Here is a 14675-nt window from a genome sequence, read left to right on the forward strand (position 1 = left end):
TTGTGCAGTGCAATGATGACTGCACGTGTTTCTTTAGAGATAACCATGGTTAACAGAAGAGAAACAATGATGCCAAGCACCAGCCTCCTTTTAAAGTGTCCAGTGGTGTCATTCTTACTTAATCATGACAGATTGATCTCCAGCCCTGTCCTCATCAACACCCACACCTGTGTTAATGGAGCAATCACTGAAACGATGTTAGCTGGTCCTTTTAAGGCAGGGCTGCAATGATGTTGAAATGTGTTTTGGGGGATAAAGTTCATTTTCTAGGCAAATATTGACTTTGCAAGTAATTGCTGTTAAGCTGATCACTCTTTATAACATTCTGGAGTATATGCAAATTGCCATTAGAAAAAAATGAAGCAGTAGACTTTGTAAAAATTTATATTTGTGTCATTCTCAAAACTTTTGGCCATGACTGTAACTGTGCACTTCCCATGGAACCTAGACAGACAGATGAGCTGAACAGCTAAATTATATTTTATTCTCTATGTGAATGGATTTTGAAAATACAGTTACACATATGCAGCTCTAACATAACCGTCCATATTCCCTCTTGCTCTATCATTCGCAGGTATCAGACTTGTTCTAATAACGGACTGGTAGCTGGATTCCAGAGTCAGTACTTTGATGCCGTGTTGGATAGAGAATGGCAATTTTACTGCTGCCGTTACAGTCGAAGATGCTCCTATAGCTGCTGGTAAGGTCATAATTAAATGCAACGTGGGTTTTATAGGGTTAATTAGGCAATTAATGCTGAACTTATAATAAACATGTAATGTTCTTTTATCCAATACACCTATTAAAATGGTACATGGAAAATGTATCTACCCATGAATGATGAGAATTGCACCATCCTAGCTTCCTGTTCTTCACCATGTGGAAGATCTTCTCTTACCGAGATTGAAGAAGTCCACTCTTGGTCACACGGTCCCTGCAGTTCAGATTTGGACATGTCCCTTTTTTCTCCTGTGCAGATATTGGAGTAAGGGGCGTCATGGAGAATAATGGTGCCCATTTCTACTTAATGTATTGGAAATGTTATTTTTTTGTGTGTGTATACAGGTTGACACAAGACTATCCCGGACATTATGGGGAGGAAGTAGACATGGTTCTTTATTCCTATGGCTATTACATAAGAGGAGCAACCACAACCTTCTCTGGAGTAGAAAGGTTAGTTTCATGTAACTTGTACATCTTCTGCTTCAAGTTGGCAGATTATAGCCACGCTTAAAGGAATCTGTCAACCTAACCTGAGCGCAGCATAATGTAAAGACAGAGATCTTGATCGCAGAGTCACTTAGGCCTTAATCAGACGTCAGTGATTTTTCTCATCCAAGTAATTTGGTCTGGGTTTCGCTAATGTTTTTGATCAGATTGACATCAGAGTTTGGTTTGTGTGTCAGTTTTTACCAAAGTTTGGGCAGAGTTTCATCAGTTTTCCTTGGATTAAAGTAAAACTGATGGAGGCTTCTCAGCTTCTATCCAAGTCAGTAAAAAATGGACATCACACACATGGCATCCGAGTGCTATCCGATTTTTTTTTTTTTTTTTTTTAACGGATCCATTGACTTACATTGAAACGTATGAGCTGACACGTGGATCAATATCAGAGAAGTCTCGGTGCTTGGTTACTGATCACTTGTGCAGAGGGTAAAATCAGACATTACTATATAGACTATCATAGGTACAACTACTATCTGCGAAACACATGGATAGTACTTGTATGAGAAACTGTTTTCTGATTGAACCCTTACTCGACTGCTTATGGTACTTTTAATAAAATCAGTGTTTTATCAGCAGGAGATTATCTCTAGAAAACTCATATACCTGCTGCCATGTTGTCTTCCATATTCATGTGCTCTGAATAACCTTGCCTCCACCAATGATTGGCAGCTTTCTGTGTATACTGTGCATAGGCAAAAAACTGCCAATCAGTGGTGTGTGCAGAGTTATACAGAGCTCACTATTCAAAGAACTCGTAGACCTGCAGCAGATAAAACAGATTTTTAATTAAAACTGCAAAACCCAGTAAAGTAAGTGATACTTCGCTGGAGGATGGGTCTCTGTCTCTACACCATGCTACTCTCAGAAAGGATAGCAAAAACCTGCCAACAGATTCCTTTTAAAACATAAATACAAACAAAAAAAATAACACTCCAGTCGTCACCTGTATTATGTCTTATACCTTACCATAAAAATCTTAATAGTCCTTCCGCTGCATCTGTTGCATTCATCATCATGCATTCACTTAAATGTGGGGCTGGCAGCGTCTTAGCTGTGGACGGTGCTCTCATTCTGCGCATGTGCCACTTCAGCGCCACTTTCATGAAGACCACCACCAGCAAGAGCACCAGCCCAAAATTTAAATGAATGCATGATGAAGAATGCAACAGATGCAGCAGAGGGGCCATGGCTGAGCCCTCTGAGCCGAAGATTCTATCCACAGTCCCACCCTTAAGCACCAAGGAAACCGAAATGTATCATGAAAACCAGGCTGCAGATTTTTACACTAAATGTATTAAATCAGTAGACAATGCCATTCTGCCCATATCTTTTGTTTAACATGGATGATCCTGATGACAGGGTCTGATTAATCACAATCTGAACTTTTCCCCTAATTAGATCTTGGTGCACAGGGGCCAGACTGTGCACTTGGTCTCATCCCTGTCTGTGATTCTTCGACCCCTCCGCCTGCCTCCTCTGTGTGAAGAGATTTCAAATAGAAGAGGCAGGTGACTGAATATGCAGTGACTAGTTATTCACGGACTGGAGGCAGATCAAGGGGCCATGGAATCACGGACAGGGAGAAGACACAGTGCACAGTCCGGCACCTGTGCCATCAGGGTACATCCCATAAACACTGTCAGCAGATGATCTAATAGTGCAAACAGAGCGCCTTCATACACTATGTCATCCGGTCCTGGATCCTATAAATCAGATTTTACTTTAAACATTTTCAGTTTTACTATTATAAAGAAAAAGCTTCTGCAATGAGTGTTTTTAATCTTCAGATTTTTTTATTATCAATGACATATTATTGAAATCAGATTTGTATTTTAATGGGAATCTGTCACCAGAAAAAAAAAAAAACGCTATTAACCTGCAGATATGGGGTTAATCTGCATGTCAATAGCGTTACTAACCTGCCCGGGATCTGAACGCTGCGGGAGGAAAATTACCTTTATCCTACCCGGAAGTGTTTTGGTTCAGTCACGAGGGCGGCGCCGGCACGCGTTCAGTCACCGCTGAGTATACAGAGATACTGTAACTGTGCACCCGGCCATGACCGACACCTGGGTCTAATGTAGAGCCTCACCAAGGTCTATGGGGTGCGTCATCTGTGAGGCCCACCTAAGTGTAGTGTAGCCTGAGACTGACTTATACAAGGCAGGATACATATATACATACATACAATAGGCACAGTGCTGACAATCAATAAGTGATCATGCAAGGGTTATTGATCACTACATCACAAGTGTTCTCCAAACCCAGCAACGTCTGCCAATCACACCTGTGCCAAACTATCACAACATCAGCAATGGGCAGTGCTTGGCTAGAATAAAAAAAAAAAAAAAAAAAAAAAAAAAAAAAAATCGCTGACGAGATTTCTTTTTTTCATAAAAACTTTGTTATGTAATACCTAATAATGACGATATTGCTGTTATAGGTAAAATTATTATAAGGATGCAACTCCTATATTTTTAGATTACATTGTCTTACCATTCCTAATGTTTTTTTTCCCTTCCCCTTCCTTCCTAAACACCAATAAATGGACAGTGCCAAGTGCGCGCTCCCAGTACCATATATTTATTGCGTGGTGTGGGAAGGGGTAATACAAATAATATTATGAACATTCATTTTTGTTGCCCATATTAGCCAATCATGCCAGAGATTTCATTTTACCATTTCATTTAAAGGGGATGTCTGGTAAACCAAGTTATTATCCAAAGAAAAGGTGATAACTTGTTGATCGTTTGGGAGTCCGACAACTCGTACATGCACGGCAGAACAGGGAACTTTTATTCCTGTAAGAATGGAACTGCATGCTTGGCCACCACTTCATTTATTCCTATGGGGCTGCCAAGAGCTGTGCTCAGCTATTTCCTGCAGTCTCGGAAGGTGTGGATGGAGCAGAGGTCAGGCATCTGACCTGCTGTGCCATTTTGTGATGGGGATAGTGTGTTTTGGACACCCACCGATCATTAAGTCATCACCTATCCATTTGTTAACTGGATAATCCCTTTAAGGCTGTGTGCACACGATGCAGATTTGCAGCGGATCCGCAGCGGATTTTACCGCACAGAAACGTTGCATATCCGCATTGTGATGTACAGTAGCCTTAAAATCAATGAAAAAAAAAAAAACCGCTGTGCAGACGCTGCGGATTTTTCCGCGCAGTTTTCCTGCGGTACAAAATCCGCAGCATGTTACTTCTTTTGTGCGGTTTTCCATCTCCCCTGTCACCAAATCCGCAGGGGGAAAACCGCAGTGGAAAACCACACAAACACCGCAAGAAAACCGCATGGAAAATGGAAGAAATCCGCAGGAAAAATGCAGGTCATTTGACCTGCGGATTTCTTCCATTCTGCGCGGAAAAATCCGCAGGGCCAAAAAGTACGTGTGCACTCAGCCTAAGAAATGATAGGTGAACGCTCCCAGTTTTTGTCTTACTTTTTTTGATAATTGGGCCCTATTGATTTATAAAATTGTCTAAACTGAACATTACCTTCCATTGTAACCATTTACCGTACAACTTTCATTACTTGAGGAGTGTGCACACGTTCAGTATTTGGAAAAATAGCTCACCAAAAAATATAGCACCATTATCATAATGATAGAGTACATTTCAAAGTTATATTATTCATTATAGTGCTCATATAAAGGACTCATAGGCCAACCGATCGCCAAGATAGACATAACAAAGACAAACAATTATGATCAAACAGGTCCAGGGTAAGAAAATATAAATACTTTAATATAGATCAAGGGACCGGTAGGGAGCAAAAAGTGCATGTGTGCTGTAAACAAAGCTAGGACGCAGAGTGCATGCTTAAGGTCAAATAATACACACGATATACTTAGCAAGTGGCCACTGAATCAACTATTCATAATAGAGACCAATTATCCATACTCATTACCAATAGGTATAATGGTCAGACGTATGACAAGAGACACAGGATAGTACCCTGTTATGAATGAGTCACCGTAGGAGGCAAAAACAGAAATACTAGCTAAGTCCAGAAAACCAGAGAAGTTGGCAGCTATCGGATTGCAGACCCCTGAACCTATCAACAACAACTAGCAGTAGCCGTGGGGGGGGTTCCTACGGTGCCCTAGACCCCTCGATCACAGCCGGAGAACTACATAGCCTAAAGACAGAAAGGGAAATCTAAACTGCCCCAGAGCAGACCCCAAAGCAATAGGCAGCCCCCAACATATAATGACGGTGAAGCAAGATGAAAATACACTCACACAGATAGAAAGATAGGCTGAGCAAATGATGGGGCCCAAGCTAACTAGATAGGACAGGATAGAAAAGCGGCTGTCTGTAATCTGCCAAAACCCTATCAAAACAAGAGCTAACAGCTGATAGGGAGAAAAGCCCTGAAGACGCTAGGCTTTAAAAAGACTATATCAGTACTCAGGTATTTTCTGAAGACAGAGCAAAAAGGAATTCAGCTCACCCCAGCAGGGAATGGCAGAAATCAAGGAAAACAATGCAAAACAAAAACAAAACACAAATGCAAAAAGTAGAGCAGAAAACTTAGCTTTTGAGGAGCAGGAATCAGACTGGACTCCTAGAATCCCTCAGAGAGATCACCAGCAAGGCAGAAGGGCGTCGGCTGCCTTATATCCAGTCAGTAATTCCCGTCACCCAGTCATCATCATATCCTGCCCAGGTGCTTGGTAATCAGCCTCACTACCTTCCTTCACCAGAAGAGGGAGTTCATCAGACCTCAATGGTGAAAGGAAAAATGAACTCACAACAGTACCCACAGCATTAGGCTTGAAAAGCATACCTTGGACACCGATCACTTGTGTACACCCCAACGCGCGTTTCGGCTTGCCTTCGTCGGGGGGGGGGTGACACGCTCAGTATTTGCAGCAGAAAAATCAGCTGTAAATACTGGAGTGTTGGCAGGAAAATCCCAGGATAAAATAAGTGCATTTTTTATGCGTCTATTTCCGTTTCATTTCAATGGGTGAAAAACACTGCAAAAACACTCAAAGAATTGACATGCTGCAGATTCGCAAATGCAAGGAAAAAAAAAAAGCCACGTGTGCAAGAAATTTTAGAAACCTCATTCACTTTGCTGGTACAGAGGTTTTTTTCCAAGGTAAAAAAGCTTGGAAAAATGTGGCAAAAACTCAACATGTGAGGATACCTTATAGTGCTGTTGACAAATGAAACCTGTGCCATGATTGGTTTTGTGTAAATAACACCGATGGCCATAAATCTGGTGAAATCAGGTGAATATCTAATAAGCACCAGAGGATATGCCTCAAAAAGCTGTAGAATATAGCTGTATTTTGAGGCTTGAGAAAGGCTAGATGTGGTCGAAACGTTTTCCTTGTCAACCTATTTTTGTGATTTTTTTTTTTTTTTAAATATTCTAGAGAATAATGATCTAACTTTTTAAGGCTTATTCTCTGGTGTCTCAGGATTCTTGGATATTCTACTGTTTTTGCGCCTAGAGGGAGGGCCCACTGAGCAAGCACAGAATTTATCAATGGCGCATGGGCCTTGGAACACTGGAATCAAGTGAATGGAGATATTTTCTTATTCCTTTCCATTTATGAACCAATTCATATTCAGGCACCATATGCACGAATTGTTTTTTCACTGTTGCTTTCTTACTTACCATAGTCAAATAGTTAAATGTTATAAAATAAAGTGACGCCATCAGAATCTGTCAGTGATGCGGCCTCACCCTGTCATTTAGAACCGTATAACGTTTTCCTGTTGGTAACTTCTTACCTAAATACTATTTTCTAGGGATCGTCAATGGAAATACATTGTTTGCAGAATGACAGATTTTGACTGTGAATTTGAAAACTTCTAGAGAAAGCCCCGACCCTGTGCTCTATGAAAATGTGATATTAACGAAAACAAAACCTGGTTTGTATTTTAGTTTCTGCTTTTGCTTCTATATGTTCGCTTGGCAGAAGTTATAATATCCGTTCCTTATGGCTTCATTGACAGGCGCCATTATATCTGCAGTGCCCGCCATCACAGCTTCACTGTGACAAAATAAGACATTCTTACGCCAAAAGTACAGATAAAAATGTATATTTTCAATTCACGGCAATCCCTGTTTACTATGTTAGGTACATAGAAGCTAAATATTGAATGCCATTATGTTTTATTATGTCATAAGTAAATGCCAGCTCAGATAGATCCATTTTTACGCAGACGTGTTACTACCAAGTGGTGTTCAGACACCCATCAGCTTCTGGAGTTTAGATTTCCAAATATGAAAATAGTGATTTTTTTTAATGGCTTTTTCACTTAGTCTTTTTTACTGTATTTTTCGTTTTTATTTTATCGAAACACAAAGATGTTCTTGCATATACCCTTTTACATTATTTTGTTGTATCTGTGATATGTAAGAAATACAATTTATGAATGCACACGACTGTATTATCTGAAATAAAGTTCTATGTATGGCCTTTTCACACTTTTTGTGTCTTATTTCTTTTTTTATTAGATAACTAAAATTAAAGCTACTTTCTAGTTTCTCCTGGCAGTATCCTCTACCGTCTAACCTAGCAATCTCCAAACCGTGGCTCTCCAGCTGGTTCAACACTAACCTCCAGCATGCTGGGACATGCCAGTGATAAATGGAACCTGTCAGGTCCAATTACACTATTAACCTGCAGATGTAGGGTTAATAGTATTATGAAGGCGACCGGCTGCTGTATTGAAGGTGTGGTGCTTGGAAGAAAGTTAACTTTATTTCTCTTGGGAGCCGCCGGATTTCAGTCATGCAATTGTGCCTGGGGCAATTACAGTCACCAATCACTACACTGACAGTGGCGGTAGAGAGCGACTGACAGCAGTCTACGCACTGATGTAATGCAGAAGCGGCTGTGAGTCAGTGCCAGGGGTGCTTTACAGCCGTCACTCATAGCTGTGAGCGGTGACTAATTGCTCTAGGCACATCTGCATGACTGAAAGCCGGCGGCTCCAGGGAGAAATAGAAATAATTTTCTTCTGAGTGTCACTTTCAGTACAGGGGCCAGACACCTTCATAACGCTATTAACCTGTTGATTAACCCTATATCTGCAGGCTAATAGAATTATCGCACTTGACAAGTTTGCATTAAAGCTGCAATTAAAGTTATTCAACTACCATGCAAATTAGGTATATTATCAAAATTTACAAATGTTTGTGGTTATGAATAAACCAATCAGACAAGAACAATGACGCCTAAGCTTCAGCTTCCTCACAAAAAGCATCACGTTTCCTCCCAAGATTTCCTGATACTTAATTGAATCCATCTTGCCCTCTACACACTGCAGATTTCCAGCAAACCAGCCCCAAAGAATCACCGAGCCACAGCAAAAATTCACCGTAGGCAGGGTGTTCTTATTAGCATTTGCGTCAGTCTACTACACCACTGAGTTATGGGCTCAAAAAGATCAAATTTTGCAGCAGGTTTTTTTGCAGTCACTCAATGATATTCGACCACCTGCCCTCTCAGGTATCTTATGGCAGCTGAAAATAGCTTCATCTTTCTCCTACACACAGTGTAGAGTGTAGGCAGCGTCCCTTTAACTTGGAACTTGCGATCTTTGCTTCCACCTGTAGGAATATTCAATGCCTTTTCTATCTTTCTGTATTGTTTTCCTTGTTTGCACAAGGCAATGATCTTTTAACCCATTCTCTCGACAATCCATTAATATTAGTGAACCAGAGCTCATTCATTGCCCATAAGGAGAAGGCTTAGGCTGGTTTCACATTTGCGTATGAAGCTGCGGAGGGCTGCAGACTTCCTCTGTGAAGCTCCGCCCACTGCCACCTCCTCCGTTCAGCTCCGCCTACATCCATACTTCTGCATGCGGCCTGCGTACCCTAGCATTGGGTACGCAGGTCGTGCTGATGTATGTGGATGCCTCCGCATGCGTCGTTTTGACGATGCGGCAACCGCATCAAATTCCAACATGTTGGGTTCGACGCAGGTCGCCGCATCGTCAAAATGACGCATGCGGAGGCATCCACATACATCCGCACGACCTGCGTACCCAATGTTAAAAATAGGGTACGCAGGCCACATGCAGAGGTATGCGAATATAGGTGGAGCTCCCCCATACGCAAATGTGAAACCAGCCTAAGATACTGTTAGAAGCTGGTGTCTGGCTATGTATCATGTTTTCTGCAGCACTTGCTCCATTATTCTAATGAACCATTTTAATAAAGAAATGTTAATTATTTTTCTTTTACATAATTAGAATTCCTTTTGACACAAGCAAATGTAGCCGCAATGTTGCATTCTGGTGGCAATACTCTCACGGCAACAGTGACGATACAGAGAGTTATAGTTACAGAGTACAAGTATGCTGCTCCAACCACGATCAAAAAGAATGACGAACTCCCTTATTGCAAATATCTGTGTTTCAGAGGAAATACACTTTAAACAATGGCCATGAATGAGGATACCAAGACCACCAATCATGGGGCAGTCCACGGGTGCTTCTTCCTCAGGTCGCTCCCTATATGTGAATCACCTAATATATTCCCTGTAAAATGGGTAAATGCAGATATCTGTGAAACTCGGCCCAAGCATGACTGCAATGCACAAACTGTCCGTGGGTCTTCCAGCGTAAACATGACAGTCACAGATATGCCTATGAAGATTCACAGTTGGGTCGTGAGATCCATGGACTGTCCGTGCATTGTGGTCTGTGCTCCGACCAAGTTTCATGGATGTCTGCATGAGCCCTTATGCCTTCATTTTTGGAGGGCTGGTAATTCATATCTTTTGTACGTAAAAAAATCTTGTGTGGACTGCTACATAATGTGATAAAAAAACAGTATTCAAGACTCAACTCTACGGTTTTCTAAAAGTATTATAGTTTGCACCAAAATATGCAACAACCCTTTTCTGCACTCTAATGGATGCCATAAGCCATAGCCTAATCATACCTTGTTTTAAGTACACTTACAGCTATAATTGCCTTTTTACACTATTTATCACCTTTTTAACAGTACCCCAAGCAAGATGGCATCCACTATTTGCTCTTTCTTTGAATCTTACTCTGACCAGGAGAGAAAAATGTGCCTGGACAATCAGATCACTGCAGCCAACTTGCAGAAAAATGGGAATGAGAGAATAAACTGAACAAAATCTTGCCATGTTGGTATTTAGAACCATTCAGACTGAAAATGTATTGCACAAACTACAGGGATGTGACTGTCTGTTTTCTTACAGAAAAAAAAAATTGAGAGTCTCAGTTGGTTGATACCTTTAATTAGTTAACTGAAAAGGTGATGACAAATAGCTGCTTTTAAGACTATATAGTTTACTACAATATCTGGAGAGTCAAATATTTACAAACAACATTATATAGTACACCATCATAAAGAGGAGAGATCGGTGGGGGGAGGCTTCTGCTGCAGTTTGTTCTCTTCCACCTAGAGATGATCTCCGTTTATTATAAAGTAAAGGAAAAGGGTTGTGGGAAAATATACAGGAAACTATCTAGTAAGGAAGATCAGATATAATTGAAAAGGGTGCCAACATAGGCCAAAAACCTTGTATAGTTGGGTAAGATTTTTGCCCCATCATAAATGTGGTTAGATTATCCTGCCAATTTTTAGAAATATAGCTGCCCATACACCTTACATGAAAGTTGTTTAAATTCGTAGATATTGGCGACACTGGCAGACTATTGGGGAAGGAGGAAGTGGGGTATTCATCGACTGTCATTGCCTACAGAATTGGCACATTTTTCAACAAGGGTGATCCTTTGTTCCTGAGCAAAATAAGCAGCCCTCAGAGAAGTATAGCAGCAGCTTAAATTTTCCTTGGCCGAGCACGTGTGTTTATGGTGCAATCGGAGAAAATTCACAGGGTCGGGTCTGATATGTAGAATATAATAGGATTCCAAAACGTAATCCCATCTCTGTAACTGAAGGCATATCGGTAGGACATTATTTTTGTGGCTCCTTATGGTGGAAGTGCCATAGATTGATGAAAATGACGTGGTGATTTCCTGAATACTGGAGGGTACCTGGTTGTACAGAAAACCACAGTCAGAACCACTCAGAGTCATGAATAGAGCCATGCTGACATAGGAGGAGGTGAAGGTCCCTTTGAAAAGGTAAAAGGTAAATCAAGAAGACGCAGCTCAGACCCATTCATTCTCTGGTTCGGTGGGGTTTCAGAGGCCAAGCTCCAGACATGAGTTATTCCATGTTGCTCCAATCCTCTGCTTGCTGTGAGGCAAGGTTGCTGTGATCGCGATTGACAATTCAGACCACTGGAATTATGTAGCTGGCCTGAATGGTTCATTCTCTGATGCTACAAGCAAAGGCAGCTTTGCATGTGCTGCATTGGAGGCGTACAGAGACTCAGAAGCAGGCCAGGTCCAGCAATATGACCATTTTCAAAGCAGCGTTTACAACCACTTTAGTAAAATGCTAGTAAGCGCTGCTTTCCTTGACAAGCAGTCCAGCCACTGCTGATATACTGCAGCGGTGGCAGATAACCTAGCAGCAACAAGCAGTAGATAATATAACTGAACAGCTCTCAAGAACAGAAAGGATTTTTAACAAGAGGTAAATTGCAAAGTTGCTTGTTTTTATAAGATGGGCATACTCCGAGATTGTGATACCTTGTTCAGCCAACAGCTACAATGCTTTGAAAACGTAATCATACTTGCACATCCAATTAGAAAAATGTTTTAAGTGGGGTACCACAAGGCTCTGTCCTGGCCCCAGTGTTGTTCAATATTTTTATAAATCATCTAGATAAGGGAACTGAAAGTAAAATACGGTAATCAAATTTGCAGACGATGTAAAGCTAGGAGAGATAGCGAGCAATAGAGATGAGCGAATTTGTTCGGATATTGTCCCCGAATCGGATTTTGGCATATCCGAGCCGTATTCGAACCCTATTCGTGCCGAATGTATGTTTGATGATCGGTTCCGAACATATTTGGTAATTTCTGCTCCCATTAACTCTAATGACGTTTAGCTGTGTTTGATGAATATTGCAATTTGCAAAACCAATTTTCGATGCTGATCGTATCTGGAACAGCATCCAAACAAATTCACTCAACTTTAGACAATAGACAAGACAGAGAAAGGATTCAAAAGGATCTAGAGAGGCTGGAAGAAAGGGCCGTGACTAATATGGAAAAACTGGAGTAAGTTCACAGAAAAGCTACCAGAATGGTGAGTGGACTGCAAAGTATGTCCTACGAGGAACTGTTAAAGGATATGGGAATGTTTAGCATGAAAGTGAAGTATTTCTTTGCAGCTGTCAAGCTCAGGTCAGGAGAGCAGACAGCCAGTACGAGGTTTACGATGTGATTCTCGCCCAAGAAATACGGCAGTCAGTCTCTGCCATAGAGGTTGATCTTTCACAAAGATCACTCACCACTCAGAAGATTTCAAGGGTATCAGATTAGGAGGCAGAATGACGTCCGATAAATCTCCCCTGGAGACAGTGGGTTCCTCCATTCAGCTGGAGCTGTGCTGCCTCGATCTGGAATTTCTGGACTCTCGTACGCCAACCGAGCAACCTCTACTGCAACTACCCCGCCGTCCTGGACTTGCTTATTCTGTCTCTGGTGCTGCTTCTGTTGCCGTGGCTGGAGATGCTGCTGCTGCTGCTGCTGCATTGGACGCTGCTCGTCAGGCTGCTGTGCATCCATGTTGGTGCATAGGAGCCCAGCCTGGCCAGTGGTCAACACTTCCATAGGAATGGGGACCTGCCTGTCAGAAGTACTTCTCAGCAGCATCCGGTACCTGCCTCTGGAAGTACTCTCCGGGTCAAGGGTCACCGGCGCATGTCATCAGGGCGCAACTTTCTGAATTGGGTTCTGGGCCGACTGGGAGGCGCTGCTGGGCAACAATAAGGTAATAGTGCCAACGCTCATGTCTTCCCGACAGAAGAGACTCCCCTGGGCCCACTGCGGCGCATCCAGGTCCGCAGCTGCAGCAGAGACTGTGCCCTGCCAGAAAACTGACCAGCCCAAGTCTGGGAACAAACTTTTCTTCTATCTTCTTGTGTTCTGACACCGTCCTCACAAGGTTCCGCCTGTCAAAGACAGGAAAGCAACTGATGTGGGGAAATGTGGAAAAGATCACAATACAGGTATGAATACTTTTCCATGGTACTGTATGTAATTTGTACAGGCAGCTTAACTAACAGTGTAATGTAGCTTCAGTTTTTGGGGGCTGAGATTTACGTGTATTGCCAAATCTAATATTAAATGAGAACATTTAAAAAAAAAGGATGCAATTGTGGGACGTTAATTTAAACATAGAGGAATATTTTGTTGAGATTTGCTTCTAACATCAAACTCAAGTTTCCAATAAAGATTTGACAATTTTTAAAGTACAAAACATGTTTTATTATCAGATGAAAAATGCACTTGGAATGTGCACAAATTTACAGATAAACTACAGTACATGCTAACAAATGGAATACAAAACACTCACACCGTGCAATGTGGCTGTACCTATAAAGTATAAGGCAGTAATAACATACTCATTGACCTGGGCACTTTTCAGTTAAAGAAAAAAAAAAAAATTGGAATCCATACACTTGTAACATCAGGACTAAGGGCGCATGGAGTGTTTACACACATGGATGTGCAAGTGAATAAGGAAGTGATTTTTAAATTGCAGGATAAAGATGGACAATACTTTCCTTTCTCTAATACTTTTCTTAAAAGTACTTATATTTGAGTTTTTACAATGATTCATCAAGAACCACGTTCAATGTAGTTCTAGTTTAGGATCTATTTTCCCTTGGGGCACACAAATGTACTTAGCAATGTGTCCACCCCCGCACAACACCTGACCCCCAGAGCGCAGCATTAAATATTTCAATACCTGCCTCCCAGATCAGCATCGTTCCTCCCTTGGAGGTCACATGAAAAACAACGTCTTAGTGATACCTGCGTGCCTACAGCACCATTTGGAAATTGGTACTGAAGTGGCTGCCATTGACAGAAGAGGGAGTGGTCCAGCATAGTCTGAAAATTTCTTTGGAGGTAGAAAGAGTTAAAATCAAAGACATAATATCGGAAGTTTAAGACCAGTGTTACCCAACTGGCATTCCCATCCCGGGCACAGACAGCGATGTCTGGATCAGCTACCGGTCACAATATATGCCCATGAGGTCGCGGAGTTTAACTTGAAGCCCTTCAAGGACATTGCAATCTATACTAAGACCCTGAGTGAAAAGTCCAATATAGAACTCACCAACAGCGACACAATCCAACAAGTAGTGAGAGGGGAATGTATATAGGCACGCAGGACATCTGTATCACTGAGGGAGGAGGAAACGTCTTTCATATTCCTAAACCAAACATTTGGAGGCTGGCCAAAACTAATGAGCCAAGTAGCCAACATGTCACCATGTTGGGATGCCCTCTAAATCTATTGATGGTCCGCAAAAAAATAAAGCTGGTCAAAGGGATCTGAAGAGGTGTA

At 41.7% G+C, this 14675-nt stretch overlaps 1 protein-coding gene across 1 annotated transcript in view; it reads left to right on the top strand.

The window, feature by feature from the left end:
* The window catches only part of DPT (dermatopontin), a 79075-nt gene extending 71393 nt beyond the window's left edge, over nucleotides 1-7682 (top strand). Inside the window, exons 2-4 of the mRNA XM_073557248.1 lie at nucleotides 575-700; nucleotides 1066-1173; nucleotides 7001-7682. Of these exons, the coding sequence (XP_073413349.1) occupies nucleotides 575-700; nucleotides 1066-1173; nucleotides 7001-7067 (301 nt within the window). The 3' untranslated portion in view covers nucleotides 7068-7682. The remainder of the gene's footprint in view (nucleotides 1-574; nucleotides 701-1065; nucleotides 1174-7000) is intronic.
* Nucleotides 7683-14675: the final 6993 nt, after the last annotated feature.

Source organism: Dendrobates tinctorius, unplaced genomic scaffold, assembly GCF_039654945.1.
Source record: "Dendrobates tinctorius isolate UK_male_01 unplaced genomic scaffold, ASM3965494v1 ptg000246l, whole genome shotgun sequence".
NCBI classification, from domain to species: Eukaryota; Metazoa; Chordata; class Amphibia; order Anura; family Dendrobatidae; genus Dendrobates; species Dendrobates tinctorius.